Source organism: Cololabis saira, chromosome 9 (genome assembly GCF_033807715.1).
Source record: "Cololabis saira isolate AMF1-May2022 chromosome 9, fColSai1.1, whole genome shotgun sequence".
In the NCBI taxonomy this organism is placed as follows: domain Eukaryota; kingdom Metazoa; phylum Chordata; class Actinopteri; order Beloniformes; family Belonidae; genus Cololabis; species Cololabis saira.
This window is the reverse complement of record NC_084595.1, coordinates 39560805-39581665: the sequence shown is the minus strand read 5'-3', so window position 1 is coordinate 39581665 and position 20861 is coordinate 39560805. Positions and strand designations below refer to the sequence as shown.

The 20861-nt window shown below is 40.0% G+C and overlaps 1 protein-coding gene across 2 annotated transcripts in view; it reads left to right on the top strand.

The window, feature by feature from the left end:
* Nucleotides 1-20372, top strand: part of gak (cyclin G associated kinase) — a 41759-nt gene extending 21387 nt beyond the window's left edge. The window contains exons 12-29 of one of the 2 annotated variants that reach the window (XM_061729568.1): nt 2823-2872; nt 3079-3227; nt 4746-4868; nt 5643-5776; nt 5942-6136; nt 6256-6373; nt 6676-6755; nt 11151-11344; nt 11488-11610; nt 12628-12788; nt 12909-13170; nt 13276-13488; nt 14803-14946; nt 15056-15142; nt 15260-15553; nt 16049-16197; nt 17006-17182; nt 18054-20372. In XM_061729568.1, coding sequence (XP_061585552.1) covers nt 2823-2872; nt 3079-3227; nt 4746-4868; nt 5643-5776; nt 5942-6136; nt 6256-6373; nt 6676-6755; nt 11151-11344; nt 11488-11610; nt 12628-12788; nt 12909-13170; nt 13276-13488; nt 14803-14946; nt 15056-15142; nt 15260-15553; nt 16049-16197; nt 17006-17182; nt 18054-18155 — 2755 coding nt within the window. In that variant the 3' untranslated portion in view covers nt 18156-20372. Of the gene's footprint in view, nt 1-2822; nt 2873-3078; nt 3228-4745; nt 4869-5642; nt 5777-5941; nt 6137-6255; nt 6374-6675; nt 6756-11150; nt 11345-11436; nt 11611-12627; nt 12789-12908; nt 13171-13275; nt 13489-14802; nt 14947-15055; nt 15143-15259; nt 15554-16048; nt 16198-17005; nt 17183-18053 lie in introns of both variants that reach the window. The other variant, XM_061729567.1, reaches the window with a different exon arrangement.
* The last annotated feature ends 489 nt before the right edge of the window (nt 20373-20861 follow it).

Here is a 20861-nt window from a genome sequence, read left to right as displayed (position 1 = left end):
ATTTTTAAAGGAACATTTTGTGGCTTGGCTTCTCCAGACACACATCTGTCTGCAGTTTGCTACCACAGGTGTAAGAGTAAATCAGACGATTGTCAGTGTTATTGCATCTGCTGGACTTATAGGACTGTCTCAGAAAATTAGAATATTGTAATAAAGTTCTTTATTTTCTGTAATGCAATTTAAAAAAAAAAAAAAAAAAAAAAAAAAAAAAAAAAAATAATGTCATACATTCTGGAATCATTACAAATCAACTGAAATATTGCAAGCCTTTTATTATTTTAATATAGCTGATTATGGTTTACAGTTTAAGATTAAGATTCCCAGAATATTCTAATTTTTTGTAGATAGGATATTTGAGTTTTCTTAAACTGTAGGCCATGGTCAGCAATATTAGAATAATAAAAGGCTTGCAATATTTCAGTTGATTTGTAATGAATCCAGAATGTATGACATTTTTGCATTACAGAAAATAAAGGACTTTATCACAATATTCAAATTTTCTGCGACAGTCCTGTATAAGCAGCAACACATGACTCCAGCAGTGATTGCTGACATTACAGACAGTTAAAAATGAGCAAAGTGTCCCTTTATAGTAGTTAAACTATGCACAGTTTTTAAAATTTGGTGTTCATTTATTCCATCATCAATTTGCTCCATCTGTTTGGTTGTTTTATTTTATTTTTTTGTTTCTTTTCTCTGTCCCAATCCCTCATGGTCCCACTATGTGTCCATCACCTAGCAACCCGAGGTAAATATGGGTCGGTGGAGCACGTCCACTCATGTGTTCCATAGTGTGTGCTTGGTTTAGACGGGGGGAACCGTCTCCCGAGCCCTCTGCTGTGCTGTGTCCCTCACCAGAGCTTGCTGTCCTAACATCACACACCCAATAATTCAGTTCAGCATGAATGCAGAGCGTGATGTGAATGCACCAGTTAGTCGTGTTCAGTGATGACGTGACTGGAAAATGTCCTCAGTCTGGTCCAGGAGGTTATTCTGCAAGTTCGTACTAGTATAAGATATTAAAACTTTGCTCAGTGCCGTGGTGGCGATGTCCGCTCATTTGATTATATCACGATGTGTTGAATTCAGCATAAATATTTTCTTTTTTTATTTACGGTATTTGTTTTCTTTTATTTTTTAGTTGCATTTTGATAATATTATCTGGAAGGCTAAAGCTTTGGATAAAAGCACATGTTACATCACGTGTGCCGCACCAAGTTGAAATTAACCATCTGACCTAATTCAAATTCAATTTATTCTTAGATCAATATTCAGCCTTAAAAACATCTGCAATTGTATTTTTTTACACTCCAAATTATAGTGATCTGTTAAAACTGGACATTTGTTCTGTATCTTTTAGAGCATCCTGTGATGCATGCATCTAACTTAAGGATGAAGATGTTTCGTAGTCTGTAACTATGAAGTTAATGAAGCAGACATTGGCTGGATGCATCCCACCTAATCGTCTCTTTAAACTCAAATAACCAGTCACTGATATCTTGACTATTTCAACTACAGATGCACCACATCTCTAGTTGACTCAACCCGTTTGAATTTCAGTAATGTTCAAAAAAAAAATGTAATTGAGCTGTGAAAAAGATGAATTCAGATTTCTGAGCGTCCAGTGTTGAGACTTTCTCTCCACATGCTGAATTTATTTACCAAATGATTTATTCTCAGAGCCTGATTGAAAATAAGACTCAGTTGGGCTGAAAACCGACAGATCCCGTCGCTAGTTGAGCATCACTCGTTGACATTTACTTTGCCAGTTTATTATACTTTTTAAAATTTGTATGAATCACTTTGCCATGTATTATTTAATCATCAATTTAAGCTCTTTTTGTTTTAATTTTCATATTAACCATGTAAATTACAGTCAAGTGCCACGAAATTCAGCCTGCTAGTTTTAATGTACGGTAACTTTACACACACATTCTTTGTAAGTAATCCATCCAAAAGCAACGTGTAAATCACACAGAGGGATCCTTACTTTGGAGCTGTTTTGTGAAACCTTAAAGGAAATTTAAATAAAAATAAGCCTTCTTAAAACACATTTTTTTTGTCAATCTGAAAAGATGGGATGAATGAAACTGTAATGAAGGAGTTTAGATCATTTCCTCTTACGGTCTGATAACTCCGTTGACCTGTGGTGCATCATGATGGTCCGACACTTCAAACCTTGTGGAAACACTCCTATCAATGAATGACTGAATGAATGAACTGTGATTTAAACGTTTTAATACGGCTCCACTGCTTACCATTTAACCATTTAACCAACCCGCTCTCATCAGCGTAGACGCGTCCATTTCTGTGCTTTTCTGTGCTTTAGTTTCATCAGCAGCAGGAATCAGGCTGTGTGGTTTTTACTGTCGTGTTCCAGTGTTGCTGCACATGTGCTGAGATTGAGAGGAGCCTTTGTTGTTTTTATTACGCCACCAGAACCTCTTAACATGGAGATGCTGCTGGCAGCAATAAAATGAAGTAGCAGGTGTTTGTGCTGCATTAACGACTCAGAGGACAGATACGGTGGAGATTGTCGTAATCTAATTTGAATAATTTGTAGTCTTGAAATTAGGGTCACGGAGACATGCAGTTATTCAAACATGTTTCAGCCGTCGTCGTTTCTCGTCCGTTTGATTCTCCAACAGCTTGTGTAGTTAGAGTAGCTGTTTAATTGCCGTGTGCAGTCTCCCTGGTATGAGTCAAACAATCTCACTTTCCCTTCCGTTTCCTGTAGCAGTCACTAGTTCGTGTTTTCCTCTTTAACATGTTTATCTCTCTCTCTTTTTTTTTCTAAATGTATCTGTAATTTCTTTTGACAGCTACGCCAAAGGGGACCTGGATATTTCCTACATCACCTCCAGAATAGCAGGTAGATAACTGCCGTTAAAAGCACCTTTTCTTCTTCTTCTTTGTTTTGTTTTGTCACTATTTTTATGCACAAAATCAATAAAGACCCATTCAGATGTCCCTTAAATATAAGTGAAGTAGTATATTAGTACCCAAGTTAAATCTTTTTGAGACCAAGAAACCTTTAATGTATTAGTAATGTATCTGTGTGTGTGTGTGTGTGTGCAGTCATGTCTTTTCCAGCAGAGGGGGTGGAATCAGCGATAAAGAACAACATTGAAGACGTCCGTTTGTTCCTGGATTCACGTCACGCTGGACACTACGCCGTTTACAATCTCTCCAAGCGATCGTACAGGCCCTCTCGCTTCCATAACAGGGTACGGTGTGTGTGTGTGTGTGCGTGCGTGTGTGCGTGCGTGTGTGCGTGTGTGTTTGTGTTTGTGTGCATATAACGTATACCGGTAACTCAGAAGGATGTCTCAACGTACCAAATCCCTAACTCTAAATTATTGCTGTTTTGCTTGTTTAGTCTTAGTAATGTGTCTTTAACTCTTGAGACTCTTTAACTACATGCAGTTGATGAGTTGAGTCAGGTGTTTATTGTTTATTGTTGGCTTTGTCTCGAACACAACAAAACCCATCAAATTTAAAAGCATCAAAAAAAAAAGCAAAACAATTTAACAGTCTCATCCAAAAATAAAACACACAGCAAAACAACATGTTCGAGAGGGAACAGAAGGAAGCAGAACACTTATTTAGTCCTGTCCCTTCCTCACAATATCATACCATATATGCCCTATAAAAATTTAAAAATTAAAAGAAAAGACAAAATAACAAAAAATAAATACAACACAAACAACCAATTAACAAGATCAAGGCATAATTAAACTGGTCTCCTACAATATCCTAAATTCAAAAATGCAATCTCCCAGTCACCTCTACGATGATCCATGACCAGCCATGAATGCAGGCAGTTATATTTGTATCGTATATGATCCATCCCACAAGGAACAAAATAAAATTCAAAGAAATACATATTAAAGGAAAATTGAGTTCTTTAGAGTTCCCCATTTTTATACTTATTTATACTACCTACATACAAGAATTGCTTTCTTGTATGTGTTTTTAAACTGTATAAATGTAGTGCTTTGTTTGATTTCATCATCCAGACCATTCCACAAAGTTACCCCACAGACTGATATGCACATGCTTTTAAGAGCAGTACGTACACAAGGTTGTTTAAAATGTAATTTTCCTCTTAGATGATATTTTCCTTCTTTATCTTGAAATATTTTTTGAATGTTTTCAGGCAGTGCATTATTTCTTGCTTTGAACATTATTATTGCTGTTCTAATTTTCACTAGATCCACAGATTTAAGAGTCTGTAATTTAATGGAGCCTGAGGCAGGATTGAGGCAGGATTTATGAAAAAAATTCGTATACGTTTTAAGTTTTCTAGTAATAATGTCAGACGAGGCGTTCCAAATCAAAAAGAATGAGCCCTCTACCGTATCTCTCCGTTGCCTTGAACAGGCTGTGTGCTGCAAAATGTGCTGCAATTCGGAGTCCGAATTTCCCGCGCTGGGCTGCGGATGTGACGTCACATGACGCTGCATGCGCGTTCTCCCCGTTCTCCCGTGCCGGCTTCACTGTTGGCTGCAGTACCCCCGACGGCCGTCGTGGTGAAGGGTGGCGCTAGAGAGTCTCATTTCTTAAAAGGAGCCTCATGCTCCTTTAAAGAATAGAGGATTGGTGTGATGGAGATACCCAGCATGATTTATTATCCTTACTGCTCTTTTTTGTAATGTGCATATCCTTTGTAAGGTGCTCTTGTAGGTATTACTCCAGATTTCAACACAATTGATGTGAGTTTTTGTGCGTGTGCTTGTGTGCAGGTTTCAGAATGCAACTGGCAGGTGCGGCGAGCCCCCAACCTCCGCAGCCTCTACAGCGTCTGTAAGAACATGCACCAGTGGCTCAAGCAGGACCAGAGGAACATCTGTATAGTACACTGTCTGGTACGTGAGCATGCTCACAGATTTACATGCAACATCTTTTTTGTGTTTCTATGCGTGGATTTCAGATGGCGACTGAAAACAGAATTGCTTGATGAATTGTCATTTCTGTCAGTAACCCACTCTGAGGTTATTAGATATGGAATGAGTTACAGAAACCTAGAAAAGAGAGACGTTGTTTACAACCATTTCATTCAGTGTGCAGACTATCAGAATGTCTGTTTGTAACGTTCGCCTCTTTGGTTATAAATATCTAAGTACCGGTTCGGATATGCAGAAGTAAACTTAGGATCGTGTTTAGGGACCATCTCTACCCCATCCAATTCACTTTATTTATATAGCACATTTTAAAAAACAACAAGGTTACCAAGGTTACCGTCACATACCGTAAGTGGAACAGCATTTTTGAGTCCTGTAAAATAAAATGATGTTTTTGGCGTTGGGCAGTTGGTCCCAGGACCAACGTTAGTAACACATAGAACTGCTTTGATTCATATTATTTTGGTCCCTAACAAATGTTTACACTGCTTATTGCACATCTAAAACAACTATCAAAAGGGTATGCAAGATGATTAAAATTATTTTAGATATTTTAAGTCTTAATCTTTATCATCTTTATGAAATCAGTCTTTACAGGGCATTATGCCTGCAGTTATGTGTGAACATAAGTGAACATCTGGCTCTGGTGCTTTGTACACATCAAAGGCAACACTTTATGATTCAGAGAAAAAAAAACAACCTGTTATGTGCAATGACCTTCACCTCTTCTCTGTGCAGGATGGCAGAGCAGCTTCAGCGGTGGCCGTCTGCTCCTTCCTCTGCTTCTGCCGCCTGTTCACCACAGCCGAGGCTGCTGTCTACATGTTCTCCATGAGACGCTGCCCCCCCGGCATAGCCCCTTCACACAAGAGGTACAGAAACACAGTTCAAAAGTTGTGGGTTTGGGCTCCCCAATCCTCTGTAGGACCCAAATGAAATCTGGTATCAGTTGCGGTACACCGCAATATTTACTACTGTGCAAGATATCTGACATGTGTATGGTCTCTGTTTTCATGCATTTCTTTATTTTTAAACAGATACATAGAGTATATGTGTGACATGATGGCAGAGGAGCCCATAATCCCTCATTGCAAGCCTGTGACTATCCATTCCATCGTCATGACGCCCGTACCGCTGTTCAACAAGCAGCGCAACGGCTGCAGGCCCTTCTGTGAAGTTTACGTCGGAGACGAACGAGTGCTCACGACATCGCAGGAGTACGACAAAATGAAGTACGTTCTTTACCCATGCGATGGGCCCTTCAGGTCTCTGAAAGGAGTAATTTTGTTTCACATCAAATAAACAATCTTTCTCTGTCCCGTCTTCCACCTCTCTCTCCCTCTCTCTCCAGGGATTTTAAAAGCGAAGATGGAAGAGCAGAGATTCCCCTCAATGTCACAGTTCAGGGAGATGTTCTGGTGGTGATCTATCATGCACGATCTACACTTGGAGGACGTCTACAAGCAAAGGTATACGCGCGTGGAAGCGAATCCTTAAGTTCTTTTGTGGAAATTGGCTTTTCAGGGTCTTTGTCAAGTATGCATGTTGACTCAAGCCACGTAATACTTCTGAAATCAGTGCTAAAATCTACTGTTTATTTTAAGTTTTGCACACATCTGCACAACAAAGCCCTTTCTTTTCTGAAGCATCCTGCAGGTGTTTTGATACCTTGAGCAAAGACTATCTGTATCTCAAAGTCAGTTTCAGACCAGAGGAGATGGAAATGACAAGTTGAAACTTGATAAAATCATTTTTTTTTCTTCTCTTTCAGATGGCGTCCATGAAAATGTTTCAAATCCAGTTTCACACAGGCTTTGTGCCGAGAAATGCAACTACTGTCAAGTTTAACAAGTATGTATGTTGACTCAAGCCATGTAGTACTTTTAAAATCAGTCCTTGATTAACTGATGGTAGATCCAGGCATTAAGTTATTAGGCAAGGCTAGTTTATTTCTGTGGCACAATTCAACATCAGGGGGACTCAAAGTGCTTTACATAGACATTTAAACATAAATAAAAAGCATGATTTAAAATGCAAAAAAGAAAGAAATAAGAACCATAGATCAAATCAGTAGTTAAAATATGATTAACTTTTGAAAGGTACGCAGATTTGGAGCCTTGGAGTTTGTTCCAGACACGTGGGGCATAGAAGCTGAATGCAGCTTCTCCGTGTCTGGTTCTGACTCTGGGAACTGATAAAAAACCAGAACCAGGTGACTTGAGAGGTCAGGAAGGTTCACACTGGGTTAGGAAGTCCCTAAACCCAGATTTCTGGCCTGGTTGGTGGTTTTTATGTGTATAGATTGAGGCTCTGTGGTGACCTGTAATCGTTTCTCTTTGGCTCCAAAGAGAGCAACCTCAGTTTTGTTTTTGTTTATCTGGAGGAAGTTGTGGTACATCCAGTCATTAATCTCCTCAATGCATTTACAAACAGTCTGTACAGGGGCTCGGCCTCGTGGTGACACTGTAATATATATATATATATATATATATATGTTCCGTCTGCATAGCTGTGGTAGTTTATTTTGTTGTTCTTTATAGTCTGTAATCAGAAATCTGTCATTAAAGACTTTGGTCAGAGCCGTCTCAGTGCTGTGGTGCTGTCTATTACAGGGGTCAGCAACCCAACATGTTGAAAGAGCCATATTGGACCAAAAACACAAAAAACAAATATGTTCTGGAAAAACAAAAAATGAAAAGTCTTGTATAAGCCTTAGAATGAAGGCAACACATGCTGCATGTATCTATATTAGTTAGAACTGGGGGAAATTTTTTTTTTTCATTATGCACTTCGAGAAAAAAGTTGAAATGTCGAAAAAAAAAGTTGAAATTTCGAGAAAAAAGTCGAAATGTTAAGATTAATGTTAAAGTACAATGTCGAGAAAAAAGTCGAAATGTCGAGAAAGAAGTCAAAATTTCGAGAAAAAAGTCGAAATGTCGAGATTAAAAAGGAAAGGAAAAAGGAAGAAAAAAGGAAAAAAAAGAAATAAAAGAAGAAAAGAAAGAGGAAAAAAAAAGAAAACACACCAGTTGTTTGGGGTTAAAAAGAGAAACAACAAAAAAAAACACCTTTTCAATGATCTCACTTACAAATGGGATATTTGAGATCAGCTTGTATTTGATCAAGTGTGTCTTGTCGAGATTGTCCTTTTTCAGCAAAGGTTTAATTACAGCTGATTTTAGTGGTTCTGGACAAGTTCACGATCAGAAACAGGTCTGACTCCAAAATCTTTGAGACCCTTTTGAAAAACCTGTTGTCAGGACGTCTAAACAGGAAGAGGAGGAGTTCAGCTGATGTCAGACGTCCTCCAGGTCTTTGCTGTTGTCTGGGTGAAACTGTGTCATGGTGTTTAACCCGGTTTTCGGCGGACACCGTGCATATGCCGAGCCTGCTGCGGATGCACCATCTGCTTGGCTAATATTTTGGATTTTGTCTGAGAGGAATTTGGCAAAGTCGCTGGTTGCAGGCCACGGTGGAATTAAATTCAGTTGCCACGGACACAGGAGCATCACAACTGTTTTTGGTGATGATGTCAGAGAGGTAGGACTTCCCTGCATTCCTCAGTTGTAAATTATGAGAGTGAGGTTTCTCTTTATAGATGTCATAATGAACCTGGACATTTGTTTCTCTCCATCTGCACTCAGCTTTCCTACTCTCTTTTCCCATTTTTTTTTTTTTTTTTTTTACCAAAGTGGAATGTTGCTATGGAGACTTCCTCCTTCCAGAGATAACCTTCACCTTAATGGGAGCAATAACATTTAACATTTTAGCATTGAAGCTACTGAGGAGCTCATTGACAGGGCAAGTGTTAAAGACTTGGTTAAAGATCTCATTCCTCGTCCACCGTTTTCAGATCACTGCTGTTGAGACATTTGTGTGCACTGAAATCACACTCTCAAAGAAAACACAGGACTGATCAGAAAGGCCCACATCAGACACAATAACCTTATTATTATTATTATTATTATTATTATTATTATTATTATTATTATTATCTAGTATACCATCGTCATTTCCGGTTAACTCTGATTCGCTAGTCCAAAAATAATTACACTGTCAAAAACAACACAGATCATCAATACTGTGTCTGCACAGTATTTGGGGGTCCTGTAAACATTCAGAAATAGGACTCTGGGTGAGGGCTTCAGCTGTGCAGCCACACATTAAAGGAGCTTGAGGCAGGATTTATAAAAAAAAAATTGTAAACGTTTTAAGTTTTCTAGTAATAATGTCAGATGAAGCGTTCCAAACCAAAAAGAGTGAGCCCTCTAGTGTATCTCTCCGTTGCCTTGAACAGGCTGTGTGCTGCAAAATGTGCTGCAATTCGGAATCCGAATTTCCCGCGCTGGGCTGCGGATGTGACGTCACATGACGCTGCATGCACGTTCTCCCCGTTCTCCCGTGCCGGCTTCACTGTTGCCTGCAGTACCACCGACGGCCGTCGTGGCGAAGGGTGGCGCTAATGAGTCTCATTTCTTAAAAGGAGCCTCATGCTCCTTTAAAGGGGACCTATTATGGCATCAAATTCCTATTTTAAACAGGCCTTGAATGTCTTAAAAACAAGCTTTTGAAAAATGGCCGTGGTTTCACGCATCGCTCCCATCGTTACATAACGACAGGAGCAGAATCTGAACGGCTCGTAGAAGTCACATCATACTGGACGGCTCATCCGGGCGGCTGTACAGACACTGCAGAATTTAGTTGCTTTCCTCCTTCTCTGAGTTGGCAGGCTTTATATATGTTTATATATATATACTTTATATATGTTAAAGCAAGAAAAAAACAGTTTTTCATAATAAGTCCCCTTTAAAAAGACTGAAAACTTCCAGGAGACAACAGCGTACATTGAAATGATTGTGTAAATCAGACTTCCCCCCTCTCCCTCCTCTCCTGCTCACCCTGGTCTGGCTGATAACACTATTACCAGGAGGGGTCGACGCCATGAGAACAGCTGCTGTTATTTTGGTCTAACCAGGTTAAAAACACAAGATCCAGGGTGTGTTCAGTGATAAAATCATCTATTAAAAATGTTTTTCCAGCTAAAGACCCAACATTTAATAAAGCCAGCTTAAGTGTTTTAGAGGTATTACTTGCCCCCCTCGTGTTTGGGAGCAGTCTGTGGCAAAACAAGCTGTGTTTACTTCACTTAAAGATCTTTTAGAGTGCAGCTCTCTGTGTTTTGACTGGGCCACATTTTTCCTTCTGTCACCTAGAAGTACAGACATTTTAAAACCTAATAAACACGTTCCCAGCTTGTCCTGGGAAAAGTCCCTACTGCCATAATCTGCCACACATCAGACATCTGACTGCAGAGACGGAGCATGATGGAGGTGTGGAGGGACGGGGGGGTTTGCACCGTAGCCTTGGCTGATCCGGTGGGGGGTTTATCTGGGACAAAGAGGTTGGGCTCGGGGGGAGATCTGAGTCCAGCATCGACCCGCTTTTAGTGCTACATGTGGGGAGATATGATTTATGTTAAAAGCAGGGGTGAAAGTAGATTAAAGTTCTTGCTGGTACTACGACCCCAACCTTCATGGCTTGTTCTCCTCCCACCACCAGCTTCTTCATCCCTGAACACGCATTCAATTTTTTAACGCCTGTACGGTGTAGAAATTAGAAACACTTGACACTGTGTAGGCCTATGGCAAATTATTTATTTAAATGGTGTAAATAAAGGCCAGTCCGGACCAAGGATTGTCACAGAATATTTTGTAAATGTTGACAAAACTTTCAAAATCATAACAATTTTTGTTTTGTTTCAAATTAGAATAAATGTACAGTTAAATTCGTCAGCTGCTGAACAGTTAACAAGTCTCTGTCTTTGAATTTTCATCAACATTCAACATTCAACATTTGGCACATAAATGAAAGAAGAGATAATGATTAGTAAAATGTCTCTTACAATGTGTGCATTGAAATGGACGATAACTTCTTAAGCATTTTTTTCGTCAAAGCAAAACACTTAAAACATTACTTCAACATTTTTGACGCTTTTTTCTTTTTTTTTCCTGAAACGAGGAATGAAAACCAATCACGTTTTCAAGATTATATCGCTATGTCCGCCTCTCCTCTGGGGCTGTATTTGAAGTATATTGTCAGTAATTCTGTGTTTTGTTTCCCGGTACTGCGTACCGACACTGAATCTTTTGGTGGTACGGAGTACGGATCATACCGGCTTACTTTCACCCCTGGTTAAAAGTTGTCTTTGTTCTTGTTCTCTTCCCTCTCTACCTGTGCTCCGCTCAGGTATGATTTGGACGCCTGCGACATCCAGGAGAAGTATCCGGACCTGTTCCAGGTGAATCTGGACATCGAGGTGGAGCCCAGGGACCGGCCCAGCACCAGGACCCCCCCGTGGGACGGCTTCCAGACCAAGGGCCTCAACCCCAAGATCTTATTCTCCTCACGCGATGAACAGCAGGAGATCCTCAGCAAATTTGGTAAACACCCTTCCATCTCATTCTAACTATACGTTAGCTTAGATAAAAGCAGCTGTGCATGTGAACTCAGTATTGAATGTTGATTGCTGCAGGTAAGCCCGAGCTGCCTCGGCAGCCAGGCTCCTCTGCCTTTTATGACTCAGAGTCGCAGACACAACCGGCTCAGACGCCAGACGGCTCCAACGCTGCCGAAGCAGAAGCAGAGTCTCCTATGAGCAACGATACCAACGACAACAGCAACTTCTTCCAGACACTAGACTGGGAAGGTAATTTTTGGGGCATGTTTTTTTAGCCACTTCAAGCAAAATCATTGTATATTTTGTCTCTATAAGGCCACGTTTACACATAGCCGGGTATTTACAAAAACCGATATTTCCCCATCTATGTTTTGAAAAATACCATCATTTACACAAACCTGCATAAATACGCTGTTAAGGTGCTATGAGCAGCCAAACCTGCAGGGGGCAGTGTAACAAGAAGCATAAAGTCATGCTAGCCAATCAGAATCCTGGAAAAAAACATCAACAAATGACACGAGTAACTTCCAGTTACTTCCAAGATGAACGAGAGTCTTTCATTTGGAGTGACAGAGAAGTGGAGTTACTTTTAAGTGTGACTTTAGAATATAAAACAGTTAAAATACAAGAAAATATTGACGGTGGCCAAACTAATTGTAAACACAGGTCGCACTCATGACGCTACACTGCAAAAACTCAAAATCTTACCAGGAATATTTGTCTTATTTCTAGTTAAAATGTCTCATTTTTAGTCAAAAAATCTCATTACACTTAAAATAAGAGTTATCACCAGATAAATAACTTGTTATTTGACAATTTTCACCTGTTTCAAGTAAATTTTCACTTTTTTCCAGTGATGAGTCTTGTTTTAAGTGTAATGAGATTTTTTTGAATAAAAATGAAACATTTTAACTAGAAATAAGACAAATATTCTTGTTAAGATTTGGGGTTTTTGCAGTGTGGTGACGTTTCTGTGGCATAATGTGACGTTCTGAAGCCTAAATGTCCGTTTCTCTCCGTTTACAAGCAAACGTGAAGACGGAGTTTTTGCAAATCTCCACTTTGGCCGGAGTTTTCAGAAATGATCGTTTTTGGTGACTTTGAGCTTCGTTTTCGTGTAAACGAACGGCCAAAACGCATGAAAACACCGCAGTTTTTGCTATGTGTAAACGGGGCCTAAATCTAATTTACCACCAATCTCTCGACTGATTCTAGAATAAATTAAAGGTGTTAAAGTTTTGACTGAGCCGTTTCGTTTGTCCGTAGAGCTCCAGAGCGCTCAGGAGGCTTCAGACAGCCAAGGAGGAGGATCCATACCTGACCAGGAGGATTTAAGTGATCAATCGGAGGGAGAGTCTTACTCTGCTCCGAGTGGAGAACCTCTGTCACGTGACCAGAGCGAGCAGCTGTTTGAGGCCGACTTCCAGGTGCTGAAAATCTTACATTAAAGATTACATGTTTATCACGTCCTTACGACCAAACCAACCAAAACAGATAATTAGTCGCATAATGAATGAGTGTTTTCTTGCTGTCCCGACCCCACCCAGACTCCCCCTCCTGCTGCCCAGGACTCCTCTGTGGACGACACGGCTGACCTGCTGGGATTAAACTGCGAGCCTGAACGCCCTCCCACATCCTCCACTCCCTCGTCTGCTCCTCAGCAGGGAGATCAGGGAGGATTGAAAGCTGCGTCCAGCAACAGCGACCTCCTCAACGACCTGTTTGCACCTTCTGCTGGTCAGTCAGGGGCGGTGCAGGAAGATTTGTTCTTCAGCGGGCCGCCCGGTGCAGCCACGCCAGACTCAAAACGTAAAACCCTGATGCTTCACATATTTCCAATGGATTAAAAAAAATAAAAAAACACCCTCCAGTTATTCTTAATGCATCTCTCGGTCTTCACTTGATCTCCTGCAGCTGTGGGCGACCTTTTTGATCCGTTCGGGATGGGCCCCGGGGCCGGGGTCGGCTCCGGGTCCGGGGTCGGCTCCAGCGTGGCCTCGTCTCGGCAAGCGTCCGGACCAGACCTGTTCGGAGACCTGCTGGGGTCTGATAGTTCTGCAACCAGTGGCTTCAGCTCGGCTCATAGCAACCCCACCCCTGCCTCCAACACCAGCCTCTTCAACCTCAGTGAGTCCAACACACACCAGGACACTCGTCTGCTACGCACTGCAAAAACTCCAAATCTAACCAGGAATATTTGTCTTATTTCTAGTTCAAATGTCTCATTTTTAGTCAAAAAATCTCATTACACTTAAAACAAGAGTCATTACCAGAAAAATCATTTGTTATTTGACAATTTTCACCTGTTTCAAGTAAATTTTCACTTGAAATAAGTAGAAGAATCTGCCAGTGGGACAAGATTTATCTTCTTATTACAAGCAAAAAAATCTTGTTCCACTGGTAGATTTTTCTACTTATTTTAAGTGAAAATCTACTTGAAACAGGTGAAAATTTTGTTTTTTCCAGTGATGAGTCTTGTTTTAAGTGTAATGAGATTTTTTTTTTTACTAAAAATAAGACAAATATTCTTTTTAAGATTTTGAGTTTTTGCAGTGCGCTGCTACGTCTCACCTGTCCAGAGAACAGGTGGGACGATTCAGGAGACTCGTCCAGCTCTTTGCAGGACTCTGCACTGAGAAAGCTGCATATATTTATGACCAGATGATCTTATGATGGTGTCTTTTAAGACATAGTTTTCCTGTATAAGGGGACTTTGTGTTGGCAGGGAAGGAAAAACACACAAAAAAACCCTAGCACTAGCGTGGCAGCATCTGCGTCCAACTGGACTCAGCAGTCTGACCAGCACTGATCCAGCTGGAGCCTCCGGTGGGAATGTTGGTGCTAAGTAGGGCTGCAGCTATCGAATATTTTGGTGATCGATTATTCTATGACATATTCCATCAATTAATCGGATAAAACGTACTTTTGCTTTATTAAAGCGCAATTATAAATATACAATAGAAAACAAGACGGATTACTTACAAAAAAACAACCAATTTGTTTCTTTTATGAGAATAATTGACATTTATTTACATATTATGCAAACTAGTAAACTGTTTGTTAATTTTTCCAATAAAAATAAATAAAATTATTTTAAACATAACATTTCCTGAAACATACAAAAAAAAAACTTGTTTTTTCTAAGTATCAAAAATAAAAAATATTCTTAAACACTGCTTTTAAATTGTGTAACTTCACATTCAGAACAAACACGTTTCAACAGAAATGCTTGGCTGTGGACCGGGACCTTCATTTTTAATTTGAAATAATCCCACACCTTCGACACCGCACACATTAAAAAGAACCCGTGCGAAACCTGAAGTTTACATTTTTTATTTAAATGAGGCTTCGAGGCCGAGGGAATTCTTCCATAATTTTTTTATAATCAAGGTACTTGAGGAATCGTTGCAGCCCTAGTACTAAAGATGTTTGTTATTGCAGATAAGCTCGTGAAAGACGTCCCGAAGATGACGTCGTCCGCCAGCCAGCCGGACCTGCTGGGTGGTTGGGACAGTTGGGCGGCCGGCGGTGGCAGCAGCACTGGCGTCAACACCCCCACCAGCAAACCCACTTACACCAACACAGGTGGGCGGGGGAACATAGTGATCACTGAATATCTGATCTGCACCATAATCCTCATTATTTTAAATAAAAAGAAAAGTTTGTAACTTGCACGTTTTCACTGTGTTTGTAGCGTCTGGTGTGTCGTCCATGTCCAAGGCCAAGTCCCAGACCTTTGATCCTTTTGCAGACCTCGGAAATCTGGGCTCCAATCTGCCAGGTAACAACTCTGATTTGTGTGCTGATTGTGAGCTGAGAAGCGAATCCACACAAGATTGATCAATTAGAAAAAAGAGAGACGAAAAAAAAATCATTTTCAGCCCATATTTTCTTGCAGGGTCTTCCTTTAACACCAAAGGTCCTTCTTCCTCCTCATCGTCTTCTGCGAAGCCTCAAGCCCAGCCCTGGCAGTCTGGACGACCCGCGTCAGCTCAGAGCAAACTCTGGATGTCTGGATCTGGACCTGGACCTGGACCTGGACCTGGTTCCGGATCTGGATCCGCACCAGCACCTAAAGGATCTTCCGCTTCTCAGCCGGCAAGCACACAATCCACTAAGCCCAACTACAACCTCAACTTCTCCAGTGTCATTGGTGGGAGAGCGGAGAGAGGAATCCGTGGGCCTGGGTTTGGTAAGAGGGAAAATAGGAGCTTGTTGATTTATTTTTATTTAGTATTTCTGTAGTCGCCTCAAAATGCTCTTTACACTGCAAAAACTCAAAATCTTAACAAGAATATTTTCTTATTTCTAGTTAAAATGTCTCATTTTTAGAAAAAACAACAATTTTCACCTGTTTCAAGTAGATTTTCTCTTAAAATAAGTAGAAAAATCTTCCAGCGGAACAGGTTTTTTTTTTTTGCTTGTAATGAGACGATAGATCTTGTTCCATTGGCAGATTTTCCTACTTATTTCAAGTGACAATTTACTTGAAACAGGTGTAAATTGTCAAATAACAAGTTATTTATCTGGTAATGACTCTGGTTTTAAGTGTAATGAGATTTTTTGACTAAAAATGAGACATTTCAACTAGAAATAAAGCAAATATTCCTGGTAAGATAGTGAGTTTTTGCAGTGTAACTCAGCTGTGACACCATTCCCATGATGTCTCCTTGCTTCTGCAATCCAGGCCCCAAACCGAAGGTAAAAGAGGACGACTTTGAGGACCTGCTGTCCACTCAGGGTTTTGGTTCCAAGATGGATAGACAAGGACCAAGAACCATTGCTGAGATGAGGCGGCAGGAAATCACAAAAGACATGGATCCTCTCAAGTTACAGGTAAAGGAAATACAAAGAGTGAAGGGGGCGGTTGCATGGCCGGGTTTAGCAGGGGAAGGTTCTGGTAGCAGCCCGGCATCGGTGAACTCATCTGTGCCGGTGGATACTAGTGTTGTTTCTGTCAGCCTGGTTCAATTTTAGTTTTAGTCTAGTCTTTGGGTCAAGCTAACGTTTTAGTTTTTATTAGTTTTAGTCACGTTCGTTCTCCTTTTAGTCGTGTCAAGTATCAGTCGACTAAAAGTCTGAGCATTTTAGTCTCGTTTTAGTCAAAGATTGTATTTAGCCAAACCCATTTTACAATTAAAACATGATTAGCTAATTATTATATTATTGTTACCTTATAGACTCAAGAATACAATCATTCCAGATACAGAACACTCTAATTTGAGTTTACAACATATTTATTTTTCCACATTTCTCCCCATCATTTTCTTTTTTGACGACACGTCTATGTAGGAAAGTGTATCCAAAGACCCACCCAGCAGCAGAACTAAACCAGAGGAAACTACTGAAAACATGGACATTAACGATCTTTGTTAGAACATTTTGTTTCGTTTTGGTCATCAAAAATGAAGACACATTTTAGCAGAGTTTTTATTTTGTAATTTACATTTTAGTCTCGTTTTTATACGTCTACGATATTGCATTATATATTTAATTACCATTATCGTCACATGACCAGCATTTACGTTACGTCTCATCTCATTTTCCTCAGTTGATAAAGGTTCATTGACGAAGATATTTAGGCGTAACTTTTTATGGATGAAAGCAACTTTAACTGAGTGTCTGTTTTATTCCCTCGGCGTAGATATTGGACTGGATTGAGGGGAAGGAGAGGAATATCCGAGCGCTGATGTCAACGCTGCACACCGTGCTGTGGGAGGGGGAAACCCGCTGGAAGCCCGTGAGCATGGCCGACCTGGTGACGCCCGACCAGGTGAAGAAATACTACAGGAAGGCGGTGCTGGTCGTCCATCCAGATAAGGTACGGTAAAGATGTTCTGCACTCGGTTAGGGCAGCAAAACCTGGGGCCGGATTCACCAAGATGTTCTTAAGAACGATCTTAAGAAATGTCTTAAGATCCAAAATTAAGAAGTTCATTAGAAAGTTCTTAAGTGCAATTCCTCAATATTTTCTTAAGAACCGTCTTAAGAACTGTCATTTCTTACGAATTTCTTATTTTTCCTACTTAAGAACTTGTTAAAATATGTCATTGCATTGCACGCGCCAACAAACAACATTTATACAGGTAGTTTGGGTCTTAACCGTCAGTCACTCACTAAACATGGAGAAGGAGAAAAAGAGATGCAGGAACTTTTCAAAGTTATGGTGGACGAGATTAATGTGCGAAAAAAAATACTATTGGGGAAATTAATAATAATTAACTACCACGCTAACTACCACGCTAACAAACAGTTAACAGGCTCTTAATTACAAAGTATATCCTCAAACTATGACCTACTAGTCTAAACTTGTCTAAAATGTGTTGAAAAAGGTGATATTAGAGGCTTATTATTATTATTATTATTATTATTACATTTTCACAGAAGAAATTTTAAGACAGGTCAAGGTTGTCTTAAAGTTAAGAAAAAATTCAAGAACAAATTTGAGAACTTTTATTTCAAGAATACCATTTATTCTTAAGTTTTTTCTTAAGAAGAAACTTAAGAAGAAAGTTGAGAAAATACTTTTTTGGAGAATATGACTTCTTCTCTTTTTTATTGTTAAGACTGAACTTAAGAAAAAAATGACACTTAAGAAGATTTGTATTCTTAAGAATATTTTGTGAATCTGGCCCCTGCTCTTTAGTTCTTATTCATGTACAAATCCACTCTCTCTCTCTCCGGCCTTGCAGGCTACGGGTCAGCCGTACGAACATTACGCCAAGATGATCTTCATGGAGCTGAACGACGCCTGGTCAGAGTTTGAGAACCAAGGATCCAAAGCACTCTTCTAGAACCCCGACCCCCGGCCTCGACCCCCTGCTACACCAGACCAGACCACCCCGGACCGGATCTGGACGGGGCCAGATTGCACAGGACTGAGCCCACATTGGGCCTTAGAGCCTCTGAGAGGCGTCCTCTCTGCCATTCCCTCCCCGCTTCTTTAGTCTCTTCTCTTTCTACACTCAACTCCAAAGACCTTTTGCCTCATGTCTCGCTGTAATGAAAACATTCTCACAAAAACGGCTCGTGAGCGGCCAGTTTAATAAAACGTCAAGATGGCTCCCGTGTGATGCCTGAGTGGTGCTACGAACACTGGGAGGGAACGACGGATGACAGTCGCACTGATGAGATAAATGACGAGAAAAAAAAAGGGTGATTATCAACCAACAGTATTGGTTTTGTTTTGTTTGTTTTTTTCCAATTTAAAAAAAAAAAAAAGTATAATGAAGCAACACTAGCAAGGTGCTGATCACGTTTGGCTGTCGGTAATAAGTTCTGCATTTGTGCGCGGCACGTTTACAAACACTGATCACCTCCGTCAGCACGGCAGCCAACGGGAACGGTTGTGAAACGTCTTCGGAAGGTGAAGTTTTTAAGCTTAGTTGCCTCAAAAGAAAGGAAACAAAACAAGAAATGAAGCAAACGTTACCTTTTTTTTGAATTTTACACATTCCAACCATGTAAAATGAAGAAATGAAAGGGATATTTTGAAAGTATAAATGAAGTAACTACATTAAATGTGCTACTGCTGCACCTTCCCGGGTCATGACTTGGTCGGGGTTTGCTCCTGAACCATTCCTTCTGCAGAAAATCGCACGGCTACCTTCGCTCCGACCTCTCCACTTACGGCTCCGTGAATTCTGCAATCTGCATCTGTGAACTGCCAGTCTTGTCTTTTTTTTTATGTTTTTTTTTTTTCTCCAAGTGCTCTTTTAATGCCACCCAATCAGGCTACACCTGTGTAGCGAAGCGCATGCTCTCCTGCACCAGAACTCTGCAGCAGCAGGTGGATGGATGTGTTTGATCACCAAGCAGGCGGGTCCAGACGGGCGTGGGCTCTTTGGTTGAAGTGCTCTTTTACTCGTAGCAGAAACGGTGACGAGGCTACCTGCCTCGGTGGGGAACCACGGCCCTGCCGAGCATCTCCAGCATCCCTGTCCTTAACCCCGCTCTCTGTCTTCACTTCCAGCACGGGGTTCAGTGGACATTTTTGAGTAATAAGAGATTGAAAAAAGAAAAAGTGGATTCATCAAAAAGAGAAAAATGATCATTTAATATGGTTGATCTTGGTTTTGTTTTGTATTTTTTTTCTTCTGTTTGTTCTGTATTTGTGTTAAGTTTTGTCTGTTAATCATTCAGTGTAAATATCGGAATATTTTCATCCGTCAAGTGGCTTCATAAAGATTCCAGCCTGGAGTTTTGTTTCACGATGAGACGACGGGCTGGACTGTGTGAATATGAGGGTGTGATGTGTTTCTCTTTGAAGAAAGATAACTTGTCAGCCATCATGCTCTCGCCTGCAACCACAATCAGTCTTTTCTTAATTGTTTTCCAACCTCCTCTGCTCTCATTGTTTAGGATCTTTATAAACTTTTCTTTTTTTTTTGTTTTCTTCTTTCATATTTTACCTCATGGACCAATCAAATTGCTTGTTTTATTTATTAATAGTGAGAGTTGGGGTTAATGAAATATTCCTAAATATGAATGGACCTCTGAATATTCGCGTAATATATATAAATAAAGTGGAATGTGCTGATTGCAAGCGGGAGAGAGACTCACAATGAGCCGCCGTCGCTGTTTTCATTCCAAAGCATCAAATATTAATACGAATGTGCTTTTACAAACTTATCACCTGTCTGTTGTTACGCTGTACGTGTTTCTTTGCATCATTTGGGTGTTCAGACTGTCGTTTTGCATCTTGCTTTACTTTTCTTTCTTTTTTTTTCTTTTTAAGGCAAGATTGAAGTTATTTCTGTTTGGTTTTCTGACGTTTTCCTCTAATTCCGACTCAGATGGGATCAGCAAACCTAAGTAACAGATTGATGTTCAAAATTCAGCGGCCACCTTTTTCCCCGACAGTCTACAAGTATGAAAAGTGAGGATGGCAAAAATAAATAAATACATAAAAAAAAAAAAAAGAATCACTCAACTGTGTTTACTGTATGAAATTAAATCTTACTAATATGAATGTACATTTCAGTGCAAAAAAAATAAAAATGTTTTCATCTGAGGCATGTTATTCTGGTTTTTCTAGGTGTAAGTCGTCACTTGTGCTTTACAATTTTTAAAATAGTTTTGTAAGCAAATTTAGATTTTCGTCATTGTTCCAACTTTTTACCACTTTTTATTTTGTCTCTTTAAGCTATAGTCATTAATGACCTCTGGGGCTACAAGCTGAGCACAAGAGAATCACTTTTTGTGCTTAACTTATTGAATCCTTTAAAAAAAAAAACTTTGTGCTAAATTGACCAAATACCGTATGTTCTGGACTATAAGCCACACCTGTATATAAGCCGCATCCGCTCTATTTAAAAAAAAAAAGATATGCAAGCCGCAGATATTTATGTTGTTATATTACCGGTAGATATTTACTACATGAACAGAATGATTTTGAACTGTAAATGATGTACATGTTTGTACCTAAATAGATCTTTCCTAACAGTGTCTTTTAACACGGCAGCAACTTTGCTGATTAAAACGGGACAGAACCAAGAGAA